The sequence below is a fragment of the Rhinatrema bivittatum genome, chromosome 11, assembly GCF_901001135.1.
Source record: "Rhinatrema bivittatum chromosome 11, aRhiBiv1.1, whole genome shotgun sequence".
NCBI lineage: Eukaryota > Metazoa > Chordata > Amphibia > Gymnophiona > Rhinatrematidae > Rhinatrema > Rhinatrema bivittatum.
Window position 1 is genome coordinate 1553817 of NC_042625.1, and position 21160 is coordinate 1574976.

General features: G+C 48.4%; 1 protein-coding gene across 2 annotated transcripts in view; it reads right to left on the reverse strand.

Moving 5' to 3' along the window:
• The window catches only part of NIPSNAP1 (nipsnap homolog 1), a 153063-nt gene that overhangs the window by 6519 nt on the left and 125384 nt on the right, over window positions 1–21160 (reverse strand). For both annotated transcript variants that reach the window (XM_029619796.1, XM_029619795.1), the window contains one exon: window positions 15875–15969. In XM_029619796.1, the coding sequence (XP_029475656.1) occupies window positions 15875–15969 (95 nt within the window). The remainder of the gene's footprint in view (window positions 1–15874; window positions 15970–21160) is intronic.

Below are 21160 nucleotides of genomic sequence, written 5' to 3' on the forward strand. Positions count from 1 at the left end.
AAGGTCTCAGACACCTCCTTCTCTCAGTTTATGAGGGGTTTGAGATTTCCTCAAAAACTTCTGCGAACACCATAGCAGCGAGGAGGCTTGCATGGCTTAGATCCAATGCCATTAGGGACGACATCCATGACAAATTAGCCAATCTTCCATGCCATCCTGACAATTTGTTTGGAGATAAGTTCACCGAAATGGTAACAAAGCTTAAGGAAAAAATGACAGCAGTATTATCACTGATCTCTCCTCACCAGCCTTCATCATCTAGGCGACAGTATTCTTCTTACAGGAAAACCAGCTATCCCAAAACGTACAAGCCTTACTCTTTTTACAGGCCTCCCCCTGTCAACCTACCAGACAGCAGCCTTACCAGCAACAAGGACTGCAACAGCGCCCCAGAGCTCCTCGCCAGTCCCATCAACAAACTGATCCTCAACCCTCAAAGACCCAGCAAGGGTTTTAGAAGTACTTTCACCACCGGCTCACACATCTTTGGTAGGGGGCAGGTTGTCCAGGTTCCTCCCAGCCTGGGACAACATTACATCCGACCATTGGGTCCTGATTATAATAAAGGAGGGTTCCTCCCTCAATTTCAAATCCCTTCCGACCCTCTCACACTTATTTTGTCAAAAACACCAAACTGCACATCGAGGATCTCTCCTTCGGGAAATCGAAATACTCCTCCAACAAAAGTGCATTCGGGAATTAACTTCTCCACAACTTCATCAAGGGTTCTATTCACAATACTTCCTTATTCCCAAAAAGTCAGGAGGGCTACATCCAATATTGGACCTATGTTCACTCAACAATTACCTTCACAAAGAGAAATTCAAAATGACTTCTTTCAAGTCCATTCTTCCCTTCCTTCGACCCAATGATTGGATGTGTTCACGGGACTTGAAGGATGCATATGCCCACATACCAATGCATCCCAACTCCTGGTGTTACCTCTGTTTCCAGATGGACGACAAACACTTCCAGTACAAAGTTCTTCCATTTGGCCTCTCCTCTGCCCCGAGTCTTCACCAAATGTCTAGCAGTAGCGGTGGCAGACCTTCCTCAACAGGGGGTTCAAATATTTCCTTATCTGGATGATTGGCTTCTAGTAGCACCCAACCAGTCTCTCCTACTAATTCACATGATTTCTTGCGTAGACAATCTGGGTCTACACAAACCTTACAGTTCATCAAGGCCTATATCGACACCATTCAAGACAAGGCATTCCTGCCAAAGCCGCGAGCACTAGCTCTCTCCACACTGTCTTCAGTTTTACTACACAGTACAACTGTTCCGGCCCGCCAAATCCTGACTATTCTAGGACACATGGCAGCATCTATCTATGTAGTCCCACACACACGACTACACATGTGTCACTTACAATGAGGTCTGAAGAATCAATTGGACCCCAGTTCCTTCATCCACTGTCAACTCCATCACCCTATCAGCATGAAAAAAGACCTGCAATGGTGACTACTCCCATCAACATTAACAACGGGATCACCTCTACGACCACCTAGACATCAACTAATATTCACCACAGATGCCTCTCCCAAGGGATGGGAGGGCTCACCTAGACAACCTTCAAACTCAGGAACTATGGTGTACGACAGAATTCAATCAACACATAAACCTTCTGGAACTTCGAGCTGTATGGAACGCCCTTCGAGCCTTCAAAGAATTCCTGCAAGGGAAAACGGTGATGATTCACACAGACAACCAAGTGACAATGTTTTACATAAACAAGGAAGGAGGGTCAGGTTCTTGGAACCTCTGCAGGGAAACAGTCCAGATCCTGGAATGGGCTCACAACAGGTCTATCTCCCTACAGGCAACTTACTTACCCAGAATCAGCAATTCCAGAACAGACAAACTGAGCAGAATATTTCACCCCTACAAATGGGTGTTATGAACCCTCCTGTAGCGGCGCTACGGGAGGCTCCTTACCACTTCCTGGAGGCCACTCCAAAGCCGGGGTCTCGCCTCCAAACTATCCAGGATTTGCTCCAGGGCCTGGGAGGCCTCAATGTTCTTGGGGCCTGCCTGAGGCTGCTTGTGATTGCATGGACTTCCTCGTTTGAGCCACGTCCTTCTCCCTAGGGGCCGGCCCGCAGCACTCCTCCGTAGTTATAGGGCCAGCTAGGTGTGGGCCGTCCAAACTCCTCCCAGGGAGTCGCCGGTCTGCAGCCCTATAAAAGGATTTCAACTTCCAGTCAACTTTGCCTTGCATCGGAGTTACTTCGTCTCTGGAAGCTCCTGCTGTCCAGTGCTCAGACAGGCCTTTGTCTTCTTCGTGGAGCTCCTCGTCTGGTCTGTGTCTTGAATTATGTCTTCATTGCCTGAGGTCCCCGTCCTGGTGTTTCAGCTCCTGATGTCTCGCTTCCTGATGTCCTTGCCCTCCTTGGTGTTCGTGCTTGCTCCGGAGCCTTCTGTTCTGCCGGCCGTGAATCTCCGGGTGACAGAGCTTCGTCATGGGAGATGCTGGCAGTGGACTGGTGTCCTGTGCTCCTGAGCTGTCATGTCTTGCCAGCCTTTGTGGTGCTTCGGGCGACATCTGGCTTCATCGTCGGAGTCCCACTTCAACTGGATTCTTCCCTAGCGCTTGTCCTGTTCATCAGCGTGGTCCGTGACCAGCCTCCTCGGGCTGTGTAGGGCACGCAGTGGGACAGGGGTGGTCCGTGACCAGCCCATTGGGTCCGCCCGTGAAGGTGGGCTGAGTAGGGCACCCTGAGAGACAGTGCCAATGTCTTCCTTCCCAGCTTCTCGTCTCGTCTGGACTTTGTCAAGTTCCTCGTCACTGATGCCGTTGCATCAGCCCTGGTGTCATGTCTTCGTCTGCGATGCCGTAGCATCGACCTTGGTGCATTCAAATAGTACATATCACCAAAACTCACTCATTTTGCTCACCCTTCATCTTCTTTGCCAACAAACTCTCTCCCTGCCACACAATGCCTCTACCCTCACCACCCCTCCTCTCCCGCGTCCCTGCCCCTAACAGATCCCTCAGTTCTAACTTTACGATCCCTCATAAGATAACTCCCTCTCTTTCAACTTCATGCCTTGACTTACATATCTTCAATAATGTACACTTTGTATATAGTTTTATAATCATATATGCTATTTCCTCCCCAATGCATCTATTGTAAATAGATCCTTGCAATCTATGCAACTCCTCCTTTCCCTCCCCCATGCAACCCTTTCAACTTTTCATTCCCCTCCCTATATGCAATACCCAACCCCTATCCCCTCTATACATTCCGTCCATCTTCATCCCCCCTCTACCCCCTTTCTTTCTTTCCCCCACTCCATCCCCAATCATTTCTCTCAATACCATCTCAGTTATCAACAACCTCTATTTAAGTTCTCTCTATTTAAGCCTCGTTCATGTATAGTTTATTTAATTATTTTTATTCACTGTTTTCCTATAAGTTCTATGTAAAGCCTCTGTTTTGCTGATTTTGAAGTTATAATGTAAACCGAACTGATGTTATTCTACGAAGGTCCGGTATATAAAAACCACAAATAAATAAAATAAATAATGTCTTCGATTCAAGGCCCGTTTGCCCTTGACCTCAGGCCAGGCCTGCTGCTCCATGCCGATCCAAGCGGCAGGTTCCGAAAGGGCTTGGAATGGTCGGAGAGGACCATTACATTCCAACATTATCCTGTTGTTGCTTTGGGAGCTTGCAGGCCTGGCAGAGGGTAAGACCGTCAGCCATGCTGGAACACGCCGTCAACCCTCAGTTTGGTCTGGATTCATCTGGGTTGGGCTGAGGCCCATGGGGGCACCACTAAACACCCCCTTACGTAACAATGGGAACTACATCAGGAGGTAGCACAATCGCATTTTTCCTCCAACTTGGGGTCTTCCCTGCATCGACCTTTTCACGACATAGCGCAACGAGAAAATAAGGAGTTTTGCTCAGTGTATCCAAGCCCACACAGACTAGCTCAGACGCGTTCCTCAAAAACTGGTCATAGAGTCTTCTGTACGTGTCCCCTCCGATACCACGCATCTCTCGCACAGTCCAAAGATGCATTGAGGACGAGGCAGATTTGATTCTCATCGCGCCAGCGTGGCCAAGACAACCATGATACAGTTACCTGATACAATGTTCAATACACAATCCAATTCCCCTAGGCAACAGCCCTCAACTACTTACCCAGGAGAACATAAGAACATAAGAAAATGCCATACTGGGTCAGACCAAGGGTCCATCAAGCACAGCATCCTGTTTCCAACAGTGGCCAATCCAGGCCATAAGAACCTGGCAAGTACCCAAAAACTAAGTCTATTCCATGTTACCATTGCTAATGGCAGTGGCTATTCTCTAAGTGAACTTAATAGCAGGTAATGGACTTCTCCTCCAAGAACTTATACAATCCTTTTTTAAACACAGCTATACTAACTGCACTAACCACATCCTCTGGCAACAAATTCCAGAGTTTAATTGTGCGTTGAGTAAAAAAGAACTTTCTCCAATTAGTTTTAAATGTGCCCCATGCTAACTTCATGGAGTGCCCCCTAGTCTTCTACTATCCGAAAGAGTAAATAACCGATTCACATCTACCCGTTCTAGACCTCTCATAATTTTAAACATCTCTATCATATCCCCCCTCAGCTGTCTCTTCTCCAAGCTGAAAAGTCCTAACCTCTTTAGTCTTTCCTCATAGGGGAGCTGTTCCATTCCCCTTATCATTTTGGGAGCCCTTCTCTGTACCTTCTCCATCGCAATTATATCTTTTTTGAGATGTGGCGACCAGAATTGTACACAGTATTCAAGGTGCAGTCTCACCATGGAGCGATACAGAGGCATTATGACATTTTCCGTTTCATTCATCATTCCCTTTCTAATAATTCCCAACATTCTGTTTGCTTTTTTGACTGCCGCAGCACACTGAACCGACAATTTCAATGTGTTATCCACTATGACGCCTAGATTTCTCTCTTGGGTTGTAGCACCTAATATGGAACCCAACATTGTGTAATTATAGCATGGGTTATTTTTCCCTATATGCATCACCTTGCACTTATCCACATTAAATTTCATCTGCCATTTGGATGCCCAATTTCCAGTCTCACAAGGTCTTCCTGCAATTTATCACAATCTGCTTGTGATTTAACTACTCTGAACAATTTTGTGTCATTTGCAAATTTGATTATCTCACTCGTCGTATTTCTTTCCAGATCATTTATAAATATATTGAAAAGTAAGGGGTCCCAATACAGATCCCTGAGGCACTCCACTGCCCACTCCCTTCCACTGAGAAAATTGTCCAATTAATCCTACTCTGTTTCCTGTCTTTTAGCCAGTTTGCAATCCACGAAAGGACATCGCCACCTATCCCATGACTTTTTACTTTTCCTAGAAGCCTCTCATGAGGAACTTTGTCAAACGCCTTCTGAAAATCCAAGTATACTACATCTACCGGTTCACCTTTATCCACATGTTTATTAACTCCTTCAAAAAAGTGAAGCAGATTTGTGAGGCAAGACTTGCCCTGGGTAAAGCCAAGCTGATTTTGTTCCATTAAACCATGTCTTTCTATATGTTCTGTGTTTTTGATGTTTAGAACACTTTCCACTATTTTTCCTGGCACTGAAGTCAGGCTAACCTGTCTGTAGTTTCCAGGATCGCCCCTGGAGCCCCTTTTTAAATATTGGGGTTACATTTGCTATACTCCAGTCTTCAGGTACAATGGATGATTTTAATGATAGGTTACAAATTTTTACTAATAGGTCTGAAATTTCATTTTTTAGTTCCTTCAGAACTCTGGGGTGTATACCATCCGGTCCAGGTGATTTACTACTCTTCAGTTTGTCAATCAGGCCTACCACATCTTCTAGGTTCACCGTGATTTGATTCAGTCCATCTGAATCATTACCCATGAAAACCTTCTCCATTATGGGTACCTCCCCAACATCCTCTTCAGTAAACACCGAAGCAAAGAAATCATTTAATCTTTCCGCAATGGCCTTATCTTCTCTAAGTGCTCCTTTAACTCCTCGATCATCTAACGGTCCAACTGACTCCCTCACAGGCTTTCTGCTTCGGATATATTTAAAAAAAGTTTTTACTGTGAGTTTTTGCTTCTACAGCCAACTTCTTTTCAAATTCTCTATTAGCCTGTCTTATCAATGTCTTAAATTTAACTTGCCAATGTTTATGCTTTATCCTATTTTCTTCTGTTGGATCCTTGTTCCAATTTTTGAATGAAGATCTTTTGGCTAAAATAGCTTCTTTCACCTCCCCTTTTAACCATGCCGGTAATCGTTTTGCCTTATTTCCATGGATCACTACTTCATTCACTTCATTCATCACTGCACGTCATGCATGGAGATTGAAAGGCTCATTTTCCAAAACTTGAACATCACTCCTCCTCTTCAGCACATACTAGTCTCCTCCAGAAAACCATCGACTAGACTCAACTACCAACGAAAATAGTCACATTACTCTTCCTGGTGCTCAAATACACCTGCCCACTCACCTGCCCACCAGAGCGCCTTCTGGCCTACCTCCATCTACTCTACAGTGAAGGCCTAGCCACTGCCTCACTCCAAGTACATTTACGCGCCATAGCAGCTTACCATAAACCCTGAATGGGGAACCCATTTCATGTCATTCTCTCATATCCAGGTTCATGAAAGGAGTCGTGCTTACGTCCCCCGACAAGGAAACCGCCAGTGCCGTGGGATATCAATATAGTCCTAGAACAGCTCATGTTACTGCCTTTCGAACCCTCACATCAGCTCATGCTACTGCCTTTCGAACTGCCCTCACATCAGCAACGCGGGTCAGTGAACTACAAGCCTTGGTTCACGATCCTCCTTATCTTCAATTTTACCATGATAAAGTTACACTACGTACACACCCCAATTTTCTGCCAAAGGTGGTTTCGGTTTTTCACATTAACCAAACCATCACTTTACCCACTTTCCATCCAAAACCACACACCAATGATAATGAACAAAAACTTCACACCCTGAATTGTAAACATGTGCTTGCCTATTACAAAAAACGCACCCATTCTCCCAACAGAGCCTCACAACTCTTCCTCTCCTTCAATTCAAATGTGCCAGGACGTCCAGTATCAAAAAGAACATTATCCTTCTGGATATCCAACTGTATACAATTCTGTTATCAAAAGCGTTCGGAAACCCAAGGGTATTCGAACATGGGATCATGGGTGGGGAAATAGAGACATAGCTACCTTTCAGGATCTGCAATTGAAATTTGAATTGTCCAATTCTGATATTTATCCGTACCTACAACTGCGACATTTCGCTCATGCTTCCCTGCTTCGAGGTCACTTACAATAAGTTTGATTTTGAAATTTTATGCCAGAAAGCTGACCAGGCCACCAAATTATTATCAATAATTTATACATTACTGGGATGGGAACAGTTCACCAAGTCCAACCATATGATAGCCTGGGAAAATGATCTGCAGACAAGCTTTTCCCAGATGGAATAGGAGGGGATATTCAAAAGAGTGGGAAAAGGATTGCAATTTAGATGGCACCATTGCCTGGTTAAATTACATAAAGTGATACCTACTATATCTGATAATTGTTGGAGAGGCTGCCTTATGGCAGGAAGTTATCTTTATATGTGGTGGGATTGCACGCCAATCCGATGTCTATGGTATGATACTGAAGCCTGGATCAGTCAGTTATTCAAGACTACTTTGGTGATTAACCTACAACATTGCTTTAATGGGTGTTCCACTTTTCCCAAATTTGGAGTATGATAATAGATTGCTCAATTATATTTTTACAGCTACTAGAGTTGAAATCGCTAGGAAGTGGAAATCATCCATCTCACCTACATTAAGTGATATTCAACACCAATTAGGGAAAATATACATTTTAGCTGAAATCACAGCACACAAACAAAAGTCCATTGGGTGGTTCCAGAAAACATGGCAGAATTATCGAACATGGCGAGAGAACTCATAGTGATGATACACAGTGGCAGATTAACTCGCAGTAACCTGACAACCAAAACATCATTATACATATCATCTCTATTACTTTACTTTAGTTTTATTTCAGGGAAGTATTAGGGAAGGGAGGGGGTGGAGGGGAAGGGAGGGTGATTTTATGGGGACATGAAACGAAAATCATAAAACACAACACCCTGTTTTGATATGGAGTCCTTTCATTGCAACCAAATTTAATCCCATACACTTTTCAGGATTTGGGTGATTGTTCTTTTTAACACTCCATTTAAGGGATGTACATACAGTATGTTTGGTCATACTACAAGGTTGTTCTTATGACCATATCATTTACTTAATATTGTTCTATGTTATCTGTATTTATTGGTGTCTCTAATAAAACTTTATATAAAAAAAAAAAAAGCATTCGGAACAACTATCTGCAACGTCTAAAGCGCATCAAGTCCGTGCAATGGCTGCTTCAGTTGCCCACCTCCATGAGGTGCCTCTCATAGACATCTAAGGCAGCCACGTGGTCATCACTACATACCTTCACATCCCATTACTATTTGGACAAACAAGCTGCGGATGATGCACGCATGGGGCGGACTATTCTGCAGAAAGGCACATACTGAACCTTCATAAGAACTGTCCTCCTCTACGTCACAGTATTGAGCAAAAAAAACCCAAACAAATTTACTCATAACAATAAGCTCAATACGACAGCTGGGGACTCCCAGACAGCATGGCTAATTCAGCTGCTTATTTACGTGAAAAAAGCAAGTTTGCTTATTGTAAACGGTGTTTTCCGTAGATAGCAGATGAATTGGCCATGCTAACCCGCCCGCCTCCCCGGACAGTTCCGACATGGCATACTAATTTGCTTTGATATGGACTGAGGAGCCTCAGGCGAACGCGGAAAGATACAAGAGGGAACACCTCACTGAAAGACTTTGGTGATCTTAGAGAGCTCCACTACCTAGTGGCACGGAGGACATACCCAGACAGCATGGCCAATTCATCTGCTATCTACGGAAAACACCGTTTATGGTAAGCAAACTTGCTTTTACTTCTTAGCCCACTAACGGGTCGATACAGTAACGTGCGGTTGAAGATTTCCCGTCTGTAACGTGCTGGGAGCGCACAATACAGACGAGTAAGGCGATCCAGCGATACAGTCTCCAGTTTCACGCGTCCTTAGCGCTTCGTAAAATAGACACATAACCCTTTCCGCACGCAGCATGTAAATGAACGAATTAGCTGTATAATGAAGGAATTAGCTATTCCCCTCCGATACTGTAACGGGCGCTGATATTATCTCCTTAGTAACCCGCTGTTTTGCCGCGGCCTTAACGTGTTAGTTTACCGCCTCCCCCTAGTAGGAGTTAGGACTGTGAGTCTAGTAACAAATCCATCGACACCGCTTAAGATACTCAAAAACAATAAAACACAATAAAAAAAAATAAAAAATTTTAAATAACTGTCGCGTGGGTCCAGGTGGCCGGCGGCGGGAGCCAGGTGTTAAATCTAGGCTGCGGGCGGGTGGGCGCCTGTTCCAGGCGGCGGCGGGGGCGGGTGGACGCGCGTTAGTTTCAGACGGCCGGCGGGCAGCGGCGGGAGCCGGGTGGTTGCGTGTTAAATCTAGGCCGGGTCGCACAGATGCGCATTCATCCAGGCGGAGGAGCCTGGATGAATGCGCGTCTGTGCGACCCCTGCGATTCGGCGCTCAAGGCGTGACGTCACGACGCCCGACGTCACGGCATGTGACTGCCTTGAGCACCGAATCGCAGGGGTCGCACAGACGTGCATTCATCCAGGCGGAGGAGCCTGGATGAATGCGCGCCTGTGCGGCCCCTGCGATTCGGTGCTCAAGGCGTGACGTCACGACGCCCGACGTCACGGCATGTGACTGCCTTGAGCACCGAATCGCAGGGGTCGCACCGATAGTGAATGAATTCATTCATCCAGGCTCCTCCGCCTGGATGAATGCGCGTCTGTGCGACCCGGCCTAGATTTAACATGCGACCACCCGGCTCCCGCCGCCGCCCGCCGGCCGTCTGAAACTAACGCGCGTCCACCCGCCCCTGCCGCTGCCGCCGCCGCCGCCTGGAATAGGTGCCCACCCGCCCGCAGCCTAGATTTTAACACGCGACCACCCGCCCCCCGGATCCTGCCCGCCGACCGCCTGGACCCACGCGGCCCTCCGACAAGTATTTAAAAATTTTGTTTTTTACACTTCCTGGTGCCTGTCATTTCAAATGACATTTGAAATGACAGGTACCAGCGCACCCAGGTTACTGTATAGGTGCTGTATTAAGCGCCTATACAGTAAAATGGGTTGCACGGGCATAACCCTTCCCTAACGCTTCACAGCCGCGGCATGCATTTGCATGCAATTAGAAGAGAGTATCAGGCGCTAGGTCAAGAGAACTGTGGGTGCGGGGAGGAAGGGTGCGCCTGACACTGCCGCACTGTTTCTACCGCGGCCTTACAGTATCGACCCGTAAGTAAGGGGTGCATTACTCAATATTGAGAAGAAATTTAAATAAAAAATAGAAGATAACATTAAAGTCAGCCTAGCACAATATAATTTTAGCCATATATCTTGAGGAGATGATATAGTAGAAAGTGAACCTGGCAAAGCAACTATTAGTTAATTGTTGTGGATCCAAAAAAAAAAATTTGACCCCTTACAACTTAATCATGCATTTACAAGGAAAATTTAACAAAAATAAAGCTCTTGAGTTGTAAAACATCAGGACTTAAAAGCAGAAATCACTTTCTTCTAAGCTGGGTTGCTTTTGCTACATCAGGAAAGACATTTACTCGATGATTTAGAAAAGGGGTAACTATATTACAAAAACAATTATCTCATCACAAGATCCCGATCAGAGTCCAAAACAAACATAACCAACAAGGTTGAAGTAGACGTAGGTACAGAGTCAGAGCTTTCCAAAAAATCAGTAATTTTTAACACATCAAAGGAAGGTTGGCAAGTAGAATCTGGTTGAGGGTCTTTCTTAGCAGAGGGTACAGAGTAAACCTTAGCAATAGGTGGTAAAATGCTCTCCGGTATTTTCAATATTTCCATGAAGTATCTCCTCAACATTTGCACAGGTGGCACTATTTTCTGCTTGGGAAAATTAATCAGTCTAATTACAATTCTGAAATGCTTCCTGTTCCACGTGCAGGTCTCCAGAGGCAGGCAGAGCTCCAGAGTTTAATGTGTGGATGAGACGATGGTGCAAGGAAGAGGGATTCAGCTTTGTAAGGAACTGGGGAAACTTTTGGGGAAAGGGGAGACTTTTCCGAAAGGATGGGCTCCACCTTAACCAGAGAGGAACCAAGCTGCTGGCACTAACTTTCAAAAAGGAGATAGTGCAGCTTTTAAACTAGAACAACGGGGAAAGCCAACAGTCACTCAGCAGTGCATGGTTCGGAGAAATGTATCCTTGAAGGATACTAATGAAACAGGAGAGTTAGGGCATCCCAACAGAGAGGTTCCATTAAAAGCAAACATAGTCCATATGCCTATATGTAAAAAATCACCAAAGCTAATGATTTCCGAATTATCCCAAACAACTGAAAAGCAGGTTGTTAATGCTCGCGGCTCCTCCCACTCACGTCCGGGTATGGCAGGGCTGTTCCGGTCCTAGAAGGGGGGCCCAGCAGCCTGGTCTCCGCTCTCCACGAACGCCGCCGCGGCGATGTAAATGCTCGCGGCTCCTCCCACTCACGTCCGGGTATGGCAGGGCTGTTCCGGTCCTAGAAGGGGGGGCCCAGCAGCCTGGTCTCCGCTCTCCACGAACGCCGCCGCGGCGATGTAAATGCTCGCGGCTCCTCCCACTCACGTCCGGGTGTGAAGGCTTCTTTTATGAGGCGGTTCAGTTACTGTATAGGGACCCCCAAGCGACTATATCAGCCAATTGAGAACAGTTGGTGCCCTTCCCCATTTTGAGGGGTACGCGTGAAGGCTGCCCCTTATTCCCACTCCTCTTCATTCTGCAATTAGAGCCTTTGTTGGCTATATTTATTTATTTATTTAACATTTTTCTATACCGATCTTCATGAAAAGGATTCATATCAAACCGGTTTACATGGAACTAGGGGTCTAAGTAAATGAAAAACCAATAATAATTATATAATTAGGTAATCAAATAACAAGTAGGTCAAAGCAAGCAAAGTTACATATAACAAGGAGATAGAACTTGGGAGGCTAGAGTAGCCAGGAAGTAGAAAGACAGCGGAAAAACTATAAATTAAATACATATGAAGTATACTGGGCCTGGTGAGAGCATCTCGTCAGTAGGGCTGAGTCTGGATTGACCTTGTAGATTTTAGGGGAAGGCTTGTAGGAATAGCCAAGTCTTAAGTTTTCTTCAGAAGGTAAGAAGGCAGGGTTCTAGTCTAAGGTCTATCGGTAGATTGTTCCAAATGACGGGGCCTGCGGTGGAGAATGCACGTTCTTTGGTTGAAGTTAGGCGGGTGGATTTAGTTGGTGGGACTTGGCTATACAGGCGACACCCGCGATCCGGGGAGTACATTTCAATACGGAGATATTTAAATGTGCCGCTTTTGCAGATGACCTCCTCGTTTTTTGAACAGATCCTGCTTCCTCTCTATCTTCTCTCCTCAGAGTGTTTGGTGTCTTTGGGGCCTTCTCAGGATTTTGGCTGAATGAAAATAAGTCCTCAGCGTTGGCCTTCCCAGATACATTGCGGGAACATTGGTGTGATCCCTTTCCATTACAGTCGGTGAATGATTCTTTCCGTTATCTGGGGGTCAACATACCAACTGACCCATCGGTTTATCAAGTCAATGTCCCTCGTCTCCTACAATCTACGCAGGAGACTCTTGCTGCGTGGAAAAATCTCCCCTTATCTTTATGTGGCCGTGTGAATTTGTACAAAATGGTCATCCTCCCTAAATGGTTATACCTCCTTCAAAATCTACCCATCCAACTATGGCCTCGGGACGTAGCCTAGATTGATCGCTCTTTACGGCAATTTCTATGGAGTTGGGTAGGGCACGCCGATCCCTCTCATGGTTGCAGGAGCGTTGGGGATCGGGAGGCCTGGGAGTGCCGAATTTGGCGTTGTATACATTGGCTAGCAATCTACGAATCATTCGGATACTGGGTACTTCGTCCCATACTAGTTTCATCACTGAGATTGCCTTGACTGCCCCCATCGATGTACGATATGCACTCCAGGTAGAGCCGACAAAACTCTCTGCCTTTTTGACTCAATCTAGAATAGTGCAGCCGATTCGGCAAGCCTGGGTCAAATTGACCAAATTCCTTCAAGTGCCCCGAATCAGCGCTTACCTGCTACCAGTGGCGGGCAATGCAGAATTTTCCCCGGGTTCTCATTCGTCGGCATTTCAGTTATGGCGCAGGGTGGGTATCACTTATCTGGGGCATTTGCTCACAGAGAGGGGACTCCGATTTCCTTCTCCGAAATGCGGGAGTACTATGGTGTGGGTGCTTCTTTTACATTTCCTTATTTGCAAATTACTATATTATGGCCTTGCCTTCGGCGTTTCTACAACCCTTGGCCTTTCAGAAACTAGAGAATTTGGTGAATTGCAAGAGATGTATGAATGGTGTGTAAAAGGATCAAGGGAAATGGGACAGTAATGTCCGAAGAGCAAGAGAAATGCACAGGCCCAAAATTAATGCCTTCTTAGGTAAGAGGATCCAGACCTTAAAAAGCAGTTACGACGCTGACAGATAAGAAATGAATTAGTGTGTATAAACGTGGTCAGTCAGTGGGAGGTTGTGATCCTTAGGGATAAAAATAGGGGAGTGCCTCATCCACCTAGTAATGTGTCTGTAGAGAAGTTTCTTTTGGAGGGCTAAACGCTAGCTTTCAGAGATCAGTAAAGGTTATAGTTTGTGTGTTTTGTTTTTTTTACCCCAAATGAACAGCACCAGCAAAGAACAGTTTAAATATGCAAGCACGCCTTCCTGGCCCCACCCCCCCCAACCCGGCAAAATAGAGCAACCCATGCTACAGCCCCCCTCTCGGGAGATGTGGAAAATGAGTGCCCCCCCCTGTGAAAAACGCGTGGCGGAAAATGAGAACGGTCCCCCACCGTGCTCCTCCCCGGCTACCTGTGTAAACTGCCAGCCGGTGGCGAGGGAGTGTGCTAGGGTTTGTTCCGCCGGCTGCCATGTGTGCGTCAGGATTCCTGACCTAGTAAGGGCAAACGTCCGCTGAGGTTATGGCGCCGACGGGCTGATGCCTTCTATGTCACATGGTGTACTGACGTCATTGTTGTCTCCGTATAGCATAGTAAGGGCAAGGTCCGCCGGCGCCATTTTTGTTGCTGGCATCCGACGGCCCTACTGAATGCGATGTGTCCCAGACCGTTCCTGTGGTGCCGGCGGAGAAGCACGGACTTGTTTCAGGTGTAGTGTGTGATCGGAGTGCAGTGCGTGGGTGGGGTGGAAGAGGGTACTTTAATTTAAAATCGGAGGGTGTGTGAAAATGCGTGGCTTCCCAATGAGCAGCCAGGAATTCGTGTTTTGGTGTGTTTTGGGAGGGTGGGTGAAGTAAGTGACATTGGCAGGCGTGTGGGTGGGGGGGTGTGGTGTGATGAGTGTGGATTTCTGTGTGTTATGAGGGAGTGTGAATGAAAGACAATAGCCCTGTGTGGGGGTGGGGTGTGTGTGGGTGTGAAGGTGTAAGAGGTTGCGCTTGCACCAACGGCCACCAGATGTCGCTGTTTTGGTGTAAGCGATTTTTAAACTTGTATTACCCTCTCACAGGTATGACCTATATGTAATGTAAGTATATAAGATCCTTCCCGTATGGAAGTGAATTTTGTGTGCAAATTTGAACGCATTCGGTTAAGCGGTTGGCGAGATTAGCGACGACGTACAAACTATTAACATTTTTATTTATATAGATATATATATATATATATATATATATATAATTTACATGCACACACACACACCTCAATCATACTCCTTCCCTCTCCTGGCTGATCTTCCTTAACAGGAATCCCACAGATACCAATCCAGCATGGAACTTCAGCAGACTTCAGGTCTGCAGCCAACCTTCCTCTATGCGGCACGGATTCCTTGGACAGCTTCGTCCTGCAGCCTCCCTCTAGCTCTCCTAACCCCTTCGTTGTCAGAAGCAACTGGGACCCCTTCTGTGATTGGTACATCATGCAAAGGCCTCCATTTGGCGCCTTCTGATTTTTCCCCACTACCTGCCTCCTCTTTATTGGACCCATAGGGTTGCTACCGCAGTATCTTAGGCCTTTGGCCAAGGCTGGGACCCAGAGACAATGGTGGTAAAAGGGAGCGTGGAGGCAGCTGCACAATGTCCGGGGCTGCCTGCTGTTTGCCTATATCTGTACCATTGGTAGCAGTGGCAGGCGTCGCCGCTGCCATGCCAAAAAAATGGTCTTGCATGCCATAGGCTGGCAACTTTAGCTTTCGAAAAGCAACCCCTGAATGCACCTGCATTATGGAAAGCAAACTCCCATCAAAATGTGTTCTTATAAGCGCAATCATTTTTTATTCTTGGTGATATTTTTCAAGTCTTTCTCTTTTGACTTCCATTGTTCATCATTGATATTTCTGATGGGTTTATTGAAAAAAATTCTCAACTGTCCTTAAATTCTTTTTATTGGGCCAACATAAGAATGAACCAAAAAATAATGTGGCACATGAATCTTCGAGAACCCTTCTTTGTAAAGGAAGATACAATGGACCCATCAGGGTTTGAAAGCCTGTACAAAACATCTTTTTGGCAATTTTTATTCTGGCCTGATCGCGCAAATAATCATTTTTTCCAGGTACAATACGGCTACTAGAACTCTGCACCATTCTTAAGATCCGAGGCTCATATGCTAGAAAACATGCAATGTAGGAAATCTAGTAACGGGAAGGAAAATTAACAATAAAGAAAAATCAAATGACCTACCCCAGAGGTGATGTACAATGTAAAGTTCGCCAATCTGGGAGAAGAAGCCGCCTACGGCTTCCTGGTTCTCCTGCCGGTGCTGAATGGCTCGTGCCCTGGTATAAACAGTAGGAGAGAACCAATCAGATGAAAACATTGCATTTAACTCTGAAACTAAGCTCAAGTGTGTTGACCTGGACATGTTACTAATGCAGCTTGAGATTGGACAGAATCCTTCCCCCCTAACCCATCAAAAGCTTAGTTCTTGGTGTAGAAGTGATAGAACTACATTTCCCTGTACGTACCAGGATCATCCAGGACACCTAGGTTGTGACTCCGCACCATAGATGGAGACAGATTAAAACTTGTGGGCGGAGCCATAATAAGCCCTGTGCCAGTCACAGCCCCTCAGTCTTACTCTGTCTCCAGTAGATGGTGCAGGTCCGTCACACGCCCTGCCTGACCTGATTCTGGTGTTGGTGTTAGTCAGGTTTGAATTTTTGGGCTAGGCTTTTCTATTAGGCTTTAGTTGTTTATATACCAAATTGGGGTTTTGTTTCTTTTAATCTCTTAGTCCCGGGTGCCCTGCCTCCCAGGGGAGTTGAGAGGGTCCCTGAGGGGACACCCTCCCCCGTTGAGGGCCGCTGCCAGGGTTGAGGACCCGGCTAAGCTAGTGGCAGCGTCAGGGTGACACCAGGGAGCCTGGTTCACTCACCCTGCAGGAATAAGGGCTTTTCAGAACCAGGGACAAGCGTTTTTGTTTGTAAAAAAAAAAAAAAAAAAAAAAGTTTTTACTTTTGTTTTTGCGGCTCTCTGTTACCTGGTGTCGCCGCTGTCCCGTTTTCTCGGTGGGGGGGGGCGTCATTGGCAGGGGGGAGGTCGCCGAATTGCTCTGTTTGTTTATTTTAAATTTTTTATTTTTGTGGTAATTTTTTTCGCGCGCCAGCGGCCCCGTTTTTCATCCCGCGTTTTCGCCAGCATGCCGCGTGCTGCACAGTGCAGGGCCTGCGGCTCGGCGCGCGCTGCGCGTCTTCTCTAGGGACAGCCTTTGTTCAGCCTGCGTCCCGGGTGATGAGGGACCCTCGGTAGCGACGCGGGGGGCTCGTTCCCGGGTCGTGCGTTCGCCGTCGCGCGGTGGTAGCTCCGCTGACAGGCTCAGGATCTTTTCCCGGTTAGTGCGGGAGTGGCGGCCATCTTGGCCACCGGCCGGGAAATTTCGCGGGAAACGTGGGGGCCTCTTCCTTTCCTCCTGCGCTTTCCCCACAGCGTGTCACGGCGGGGGGGTTCCCTCGGAGGGGCTTCGGTCCCGGGAGGCTTCCGAGAGTGATTCCTCGGATTCTGGTGATTTTTCTGAGGATTTTGCACTGTTGCTGCGCAAAGTCCTCAAATACAAGCGCAGCAAGCGCATCCGGGGGAATGGCTCGCGTGCGGCCGACCACGGGTCCCCTCCACGGAAAAAGAAGACCAGGAAGGGCGCGGAGATCGCCCACGGTGCGTCCCGGGGGAAGCGGCCTCCCAGGGGGGTGCCGCAGGAATCGGATCCCGAGGATTCCCCTGAGATAGATACGGAGTCCGCCGAGGAGCCCCTGACGGGGGCCGGGAAGGCAGCAGTGGATGGTACTGCACAGCCCATTGCAGAGAAAGCTGCACAGGCTGCAGAAGGGGATGACCCCAAGGTGGTGCGGCTATTCCGCAGAGAGGAACTGGCACTTCTCATCCCGGCCATTCTCCATGAATTGGGAATTGAAGCTCCTCCGGTGGTGGTCCGCCAGGAGGCGAATATGGATCCTGTTCTTCTCGGCCTCACAGGACCGGCGGTCGCCTTCCCTTTTCATTTCTTGTCCACGGATATCCTTTTCAAGGAATGGGATACTCCGGAGTTAGGTTTGAAAGTCAGTAAGGCCATGGATAAACTCTATCCTTTACCGGAGGAGGCGCTGGAGCTCCTCCGACTTCCAAAAGTGGATTCGGCGGTGTCCGCTATCACGAAGAGGTCTACCATCCCTGTCACGGGAGTGACGGCCCTCCGGGATATTCAAGACCGAAAGTTGGAGGTACAGCTCAAAAAGATTTTTGAGGTTTCCGCCTTGGGAGTGCGAGCTGCCATTTGCACGAACTTCGCTATGCGAGCTAGTTTGCGCTGGGCCCAGGTACTGCAGGCGAATGCAGGTCTCTCTCCGGAGGAGGCTTCCCAAGCAGATAGGTTGGAAGCAGCTATCGCATATGGGGCCGATGCGCTCCATGATCTTTTACGCACTTCAGCTAGATCCATGGTGGCAGCGGTGTCGGCACGCCGCCTCCTTTGGCTGCGCAACTGGGGCGGCGGATGGTTTGTCCAAGGCTCACCTCGGGGCATTGCCCTTCAAAGGGAAATTGCTGTTTGGTAAGGAATTAGATGACTTGATGGTTTCCCCTGGGTGAGAAACCGAGCGTTTAGGCTGCCAGAGGATAGGACCCCCGGTCGCGCTCTTCGTTTTCTGGCAGAGCCTGTTTCCGGGGGTCCCCGGAAGTCCAGGCCGCAAAGATCCACCGGACCTTCGTACAGGCCGGCCTCTTCTCGAAACACTCACTGGCAGCAGTCCTTTCGGGGCAAACGCTTTGGCAGGCAAGGAGGAGCCCCGTCGGGTACGGGTTCCAAACCTTCGCAATGAAGTTCGGCCGGCCCATCCCTCGTCGCGCCCTCAGCACGCTGTCCCAAACGTGGGGGCGCGTCTATCCTTATTTCTCGGGGTATGGGCCAGCATGACGTCGGATCAGTGGGTCCTCGACATGATAAGACACGGTTACGAGTTAGATTTTGCTCGCATCCCAGCGGACAAGTTCCTGGTCTCGCCTTGCAAGGATCCCAAGAAGAAGGCGGCAGTGCTAGACACGATCCGAAGACTAGAAAGCTTGGGGGCCATCTCTCCAGTTCCGGCCGATCAGTACGCAAGGGGCCGGTACTCCATTTACTTCATAGTTCCCAAGAAGGACGGCACTTTCCGACCCATACTGGATCTGAAAGGAGTCAACAGATGTCTTCGGGTCCCTCACTTCAAGATGGAAACCATTCGTTTCGGTGATCGCGTCAGTGCGGCCAGGCGAATTCCTTGCGTCACTAGATCTCACAGAAGCATACCTTCATGTGGGGCATCCAGCCAGCCTTCCAGCGGTTCCTGCGGTTTTGCATTCTGGGCAGACACTTCCAGTTCCGGGCTCTTCCGTTCGGCCTGGCGACAGCGCCTCGGACATTCACGAAGTGATGGTGGTAGTGGCGGCGCACTTACGTCGGGAAGGCCTCCTGGTTCACCCTTACCTCGACGACTGGCTGATTCGGGCGAAGTCAGAGAGCCTGTGTCGGCAAGCGGTATCAAGGGTGCTACAATTCTTGCAGTCCCTCGGCTGGGTGGTCAACTACAACAAGAGTCATCTGGAACCCACTCAGTCCTTGGAGTACCTTGGAGCCGTTTTCGACACAAAACGGGGCAGAGTGATTCTCTCTCAGGATCGGATATGCAAACTACAGTCTCAGGTACGACGTCTTTTGTCTCAACAACCGTCCGCGAGTCTGCGATTACCTGACAGTTCTCGGATCTATGGCCTCAACGCTGGCGTTAGTCCCTTGGCGTTCGCTCACCTGCGGCCACTGCAGTCTTCATTGTTGTCCCGCTGGAAACCGATTTCAGAGGAATATTATCTTCCACTGCCTCTCGAGAATCAGGTGCGCTCCAGCCTGGGCTGGTGGCTGGATTCCAAACATCTCTCCTGTGGAGTATCTCTTCTTCTTCCCAACTGGACAGTGGTGACCACGGATGCCAGTCTTTCCGGTGGGGGTGCAGTTTGCCAAGAGAAATCGGTTCAGGGTCTGTGGTCAGAAGATCAGACCCGGTGGTCTATCAACCGCCTAGAGTTCAGGGCGGTCCGTCTGGCATTGCAAGCTTTTCTACCCCTTGTACGAGGAAAGGCGATCCGAGTATTGTCGGACAACGCTACCACCGTGGCTTACATCAATCGCCAGGGCGGGACGAAAAGTCCTCAAGTAGCAGAGGAAGCATGTTCCTTGATGGCCTGGGCAGAGCGGCATCTCAGCGATCTCGCTGCGTCTCACATAGCAGGAGCCGACAATGTCCAGGCGGACTTCCTCAGCCGACACCACCTAGATCCCGGAGAGTGGGAGCTAGCGGAAGAAGCGTTTCTTCTCATTTGCAGGACTTGGGGAACGCCCCACATGGATCTCATGGCCACGTGGAACAACTCAAAGGCTCCGAGATTTTTCAGTCGACGCCGAGAAAGAGGAGCAGAAGGGGGTCGACGCATTAGCACTTCCCTGGCCGGCGGAGGTGCTACTGTATGTGTTCCCACCGTGGCCCATGATCGGCAAGATACTGCGGCGCATAGAATTGCACCCGTCCAACGTGATCATGGTGGCGCCGGAGTGGCCGCGCCGTCCGTGGTTTGCGGACCTGGTCCAGTTGTCGGTGGCGGCACCCCTTCGTCTACAGGGGTTTCCGGGGCTCCTTCGTCAGGGGTCCCGTCTGTTTGGAGGATGCGGATCACTTCTGTCTTGCGGCATGGCTTTTGAGAGGTATCGGTTGAAGCAAAAGGTTACTCGGGACGCGGTAGTTGCCACGTTGCTGAGATTCAGAAAACAATCTACGTCTCTGGCTTATGTTCGAGTCTGGGTAGTCTTTGAGGAGTGGTGCGTGGAGCGGGGTCTTAATCCCACTTCCGCTGCTATTCCCGATATTTGGCTTTTCTCCAGGCTGGGCTGGCCAAAGGCTTAGCGTGCAGTTCCCTACGGGTCCAAGTCGCGGCGCTTGGTTGTTTGCGTGGTAAGATTCGGGGAGTCTCCCTGGCTCTCCACCCGGATATCTCCCGTTTCCTTCGGGGGGCGAAACACCTCCGTCCTCCTTTGCGGCTCCCTTGTCCTTCTTGGAACCTCAACTGGGTGCTCTCGTCCTTATGCTCAGCTCCTTTTGAGCCTCTGAAGCATTCTACGATCAAAGATCTCACGTTAAAGACTGTATTCCTGGTAGCCATTGCTTCGGCTCGCCGGGTTTCAGAGTTGCAAGCTCTATCCTGCAGAGAGCCCTTCTTGCGCTTTTCTGATTCAGGGGTTTCCTTGCGGACCGTTCCCTCTTTCTTGCCTAAGGTCGTATCGGCTTTTCATTTGAATCAATCGATTGAACTTCCCGCTTTCGCGGTTGGTGATTCTTCCGACCCGAAGTTGAGGGATTTGAGAAAACTAGATGTGCGGAGGTCTCCTTCTTCGCTATCTAGAGGTCACAAATTCTTTCGTTTAATGGATCATCTGTTTGTGTTGACGTC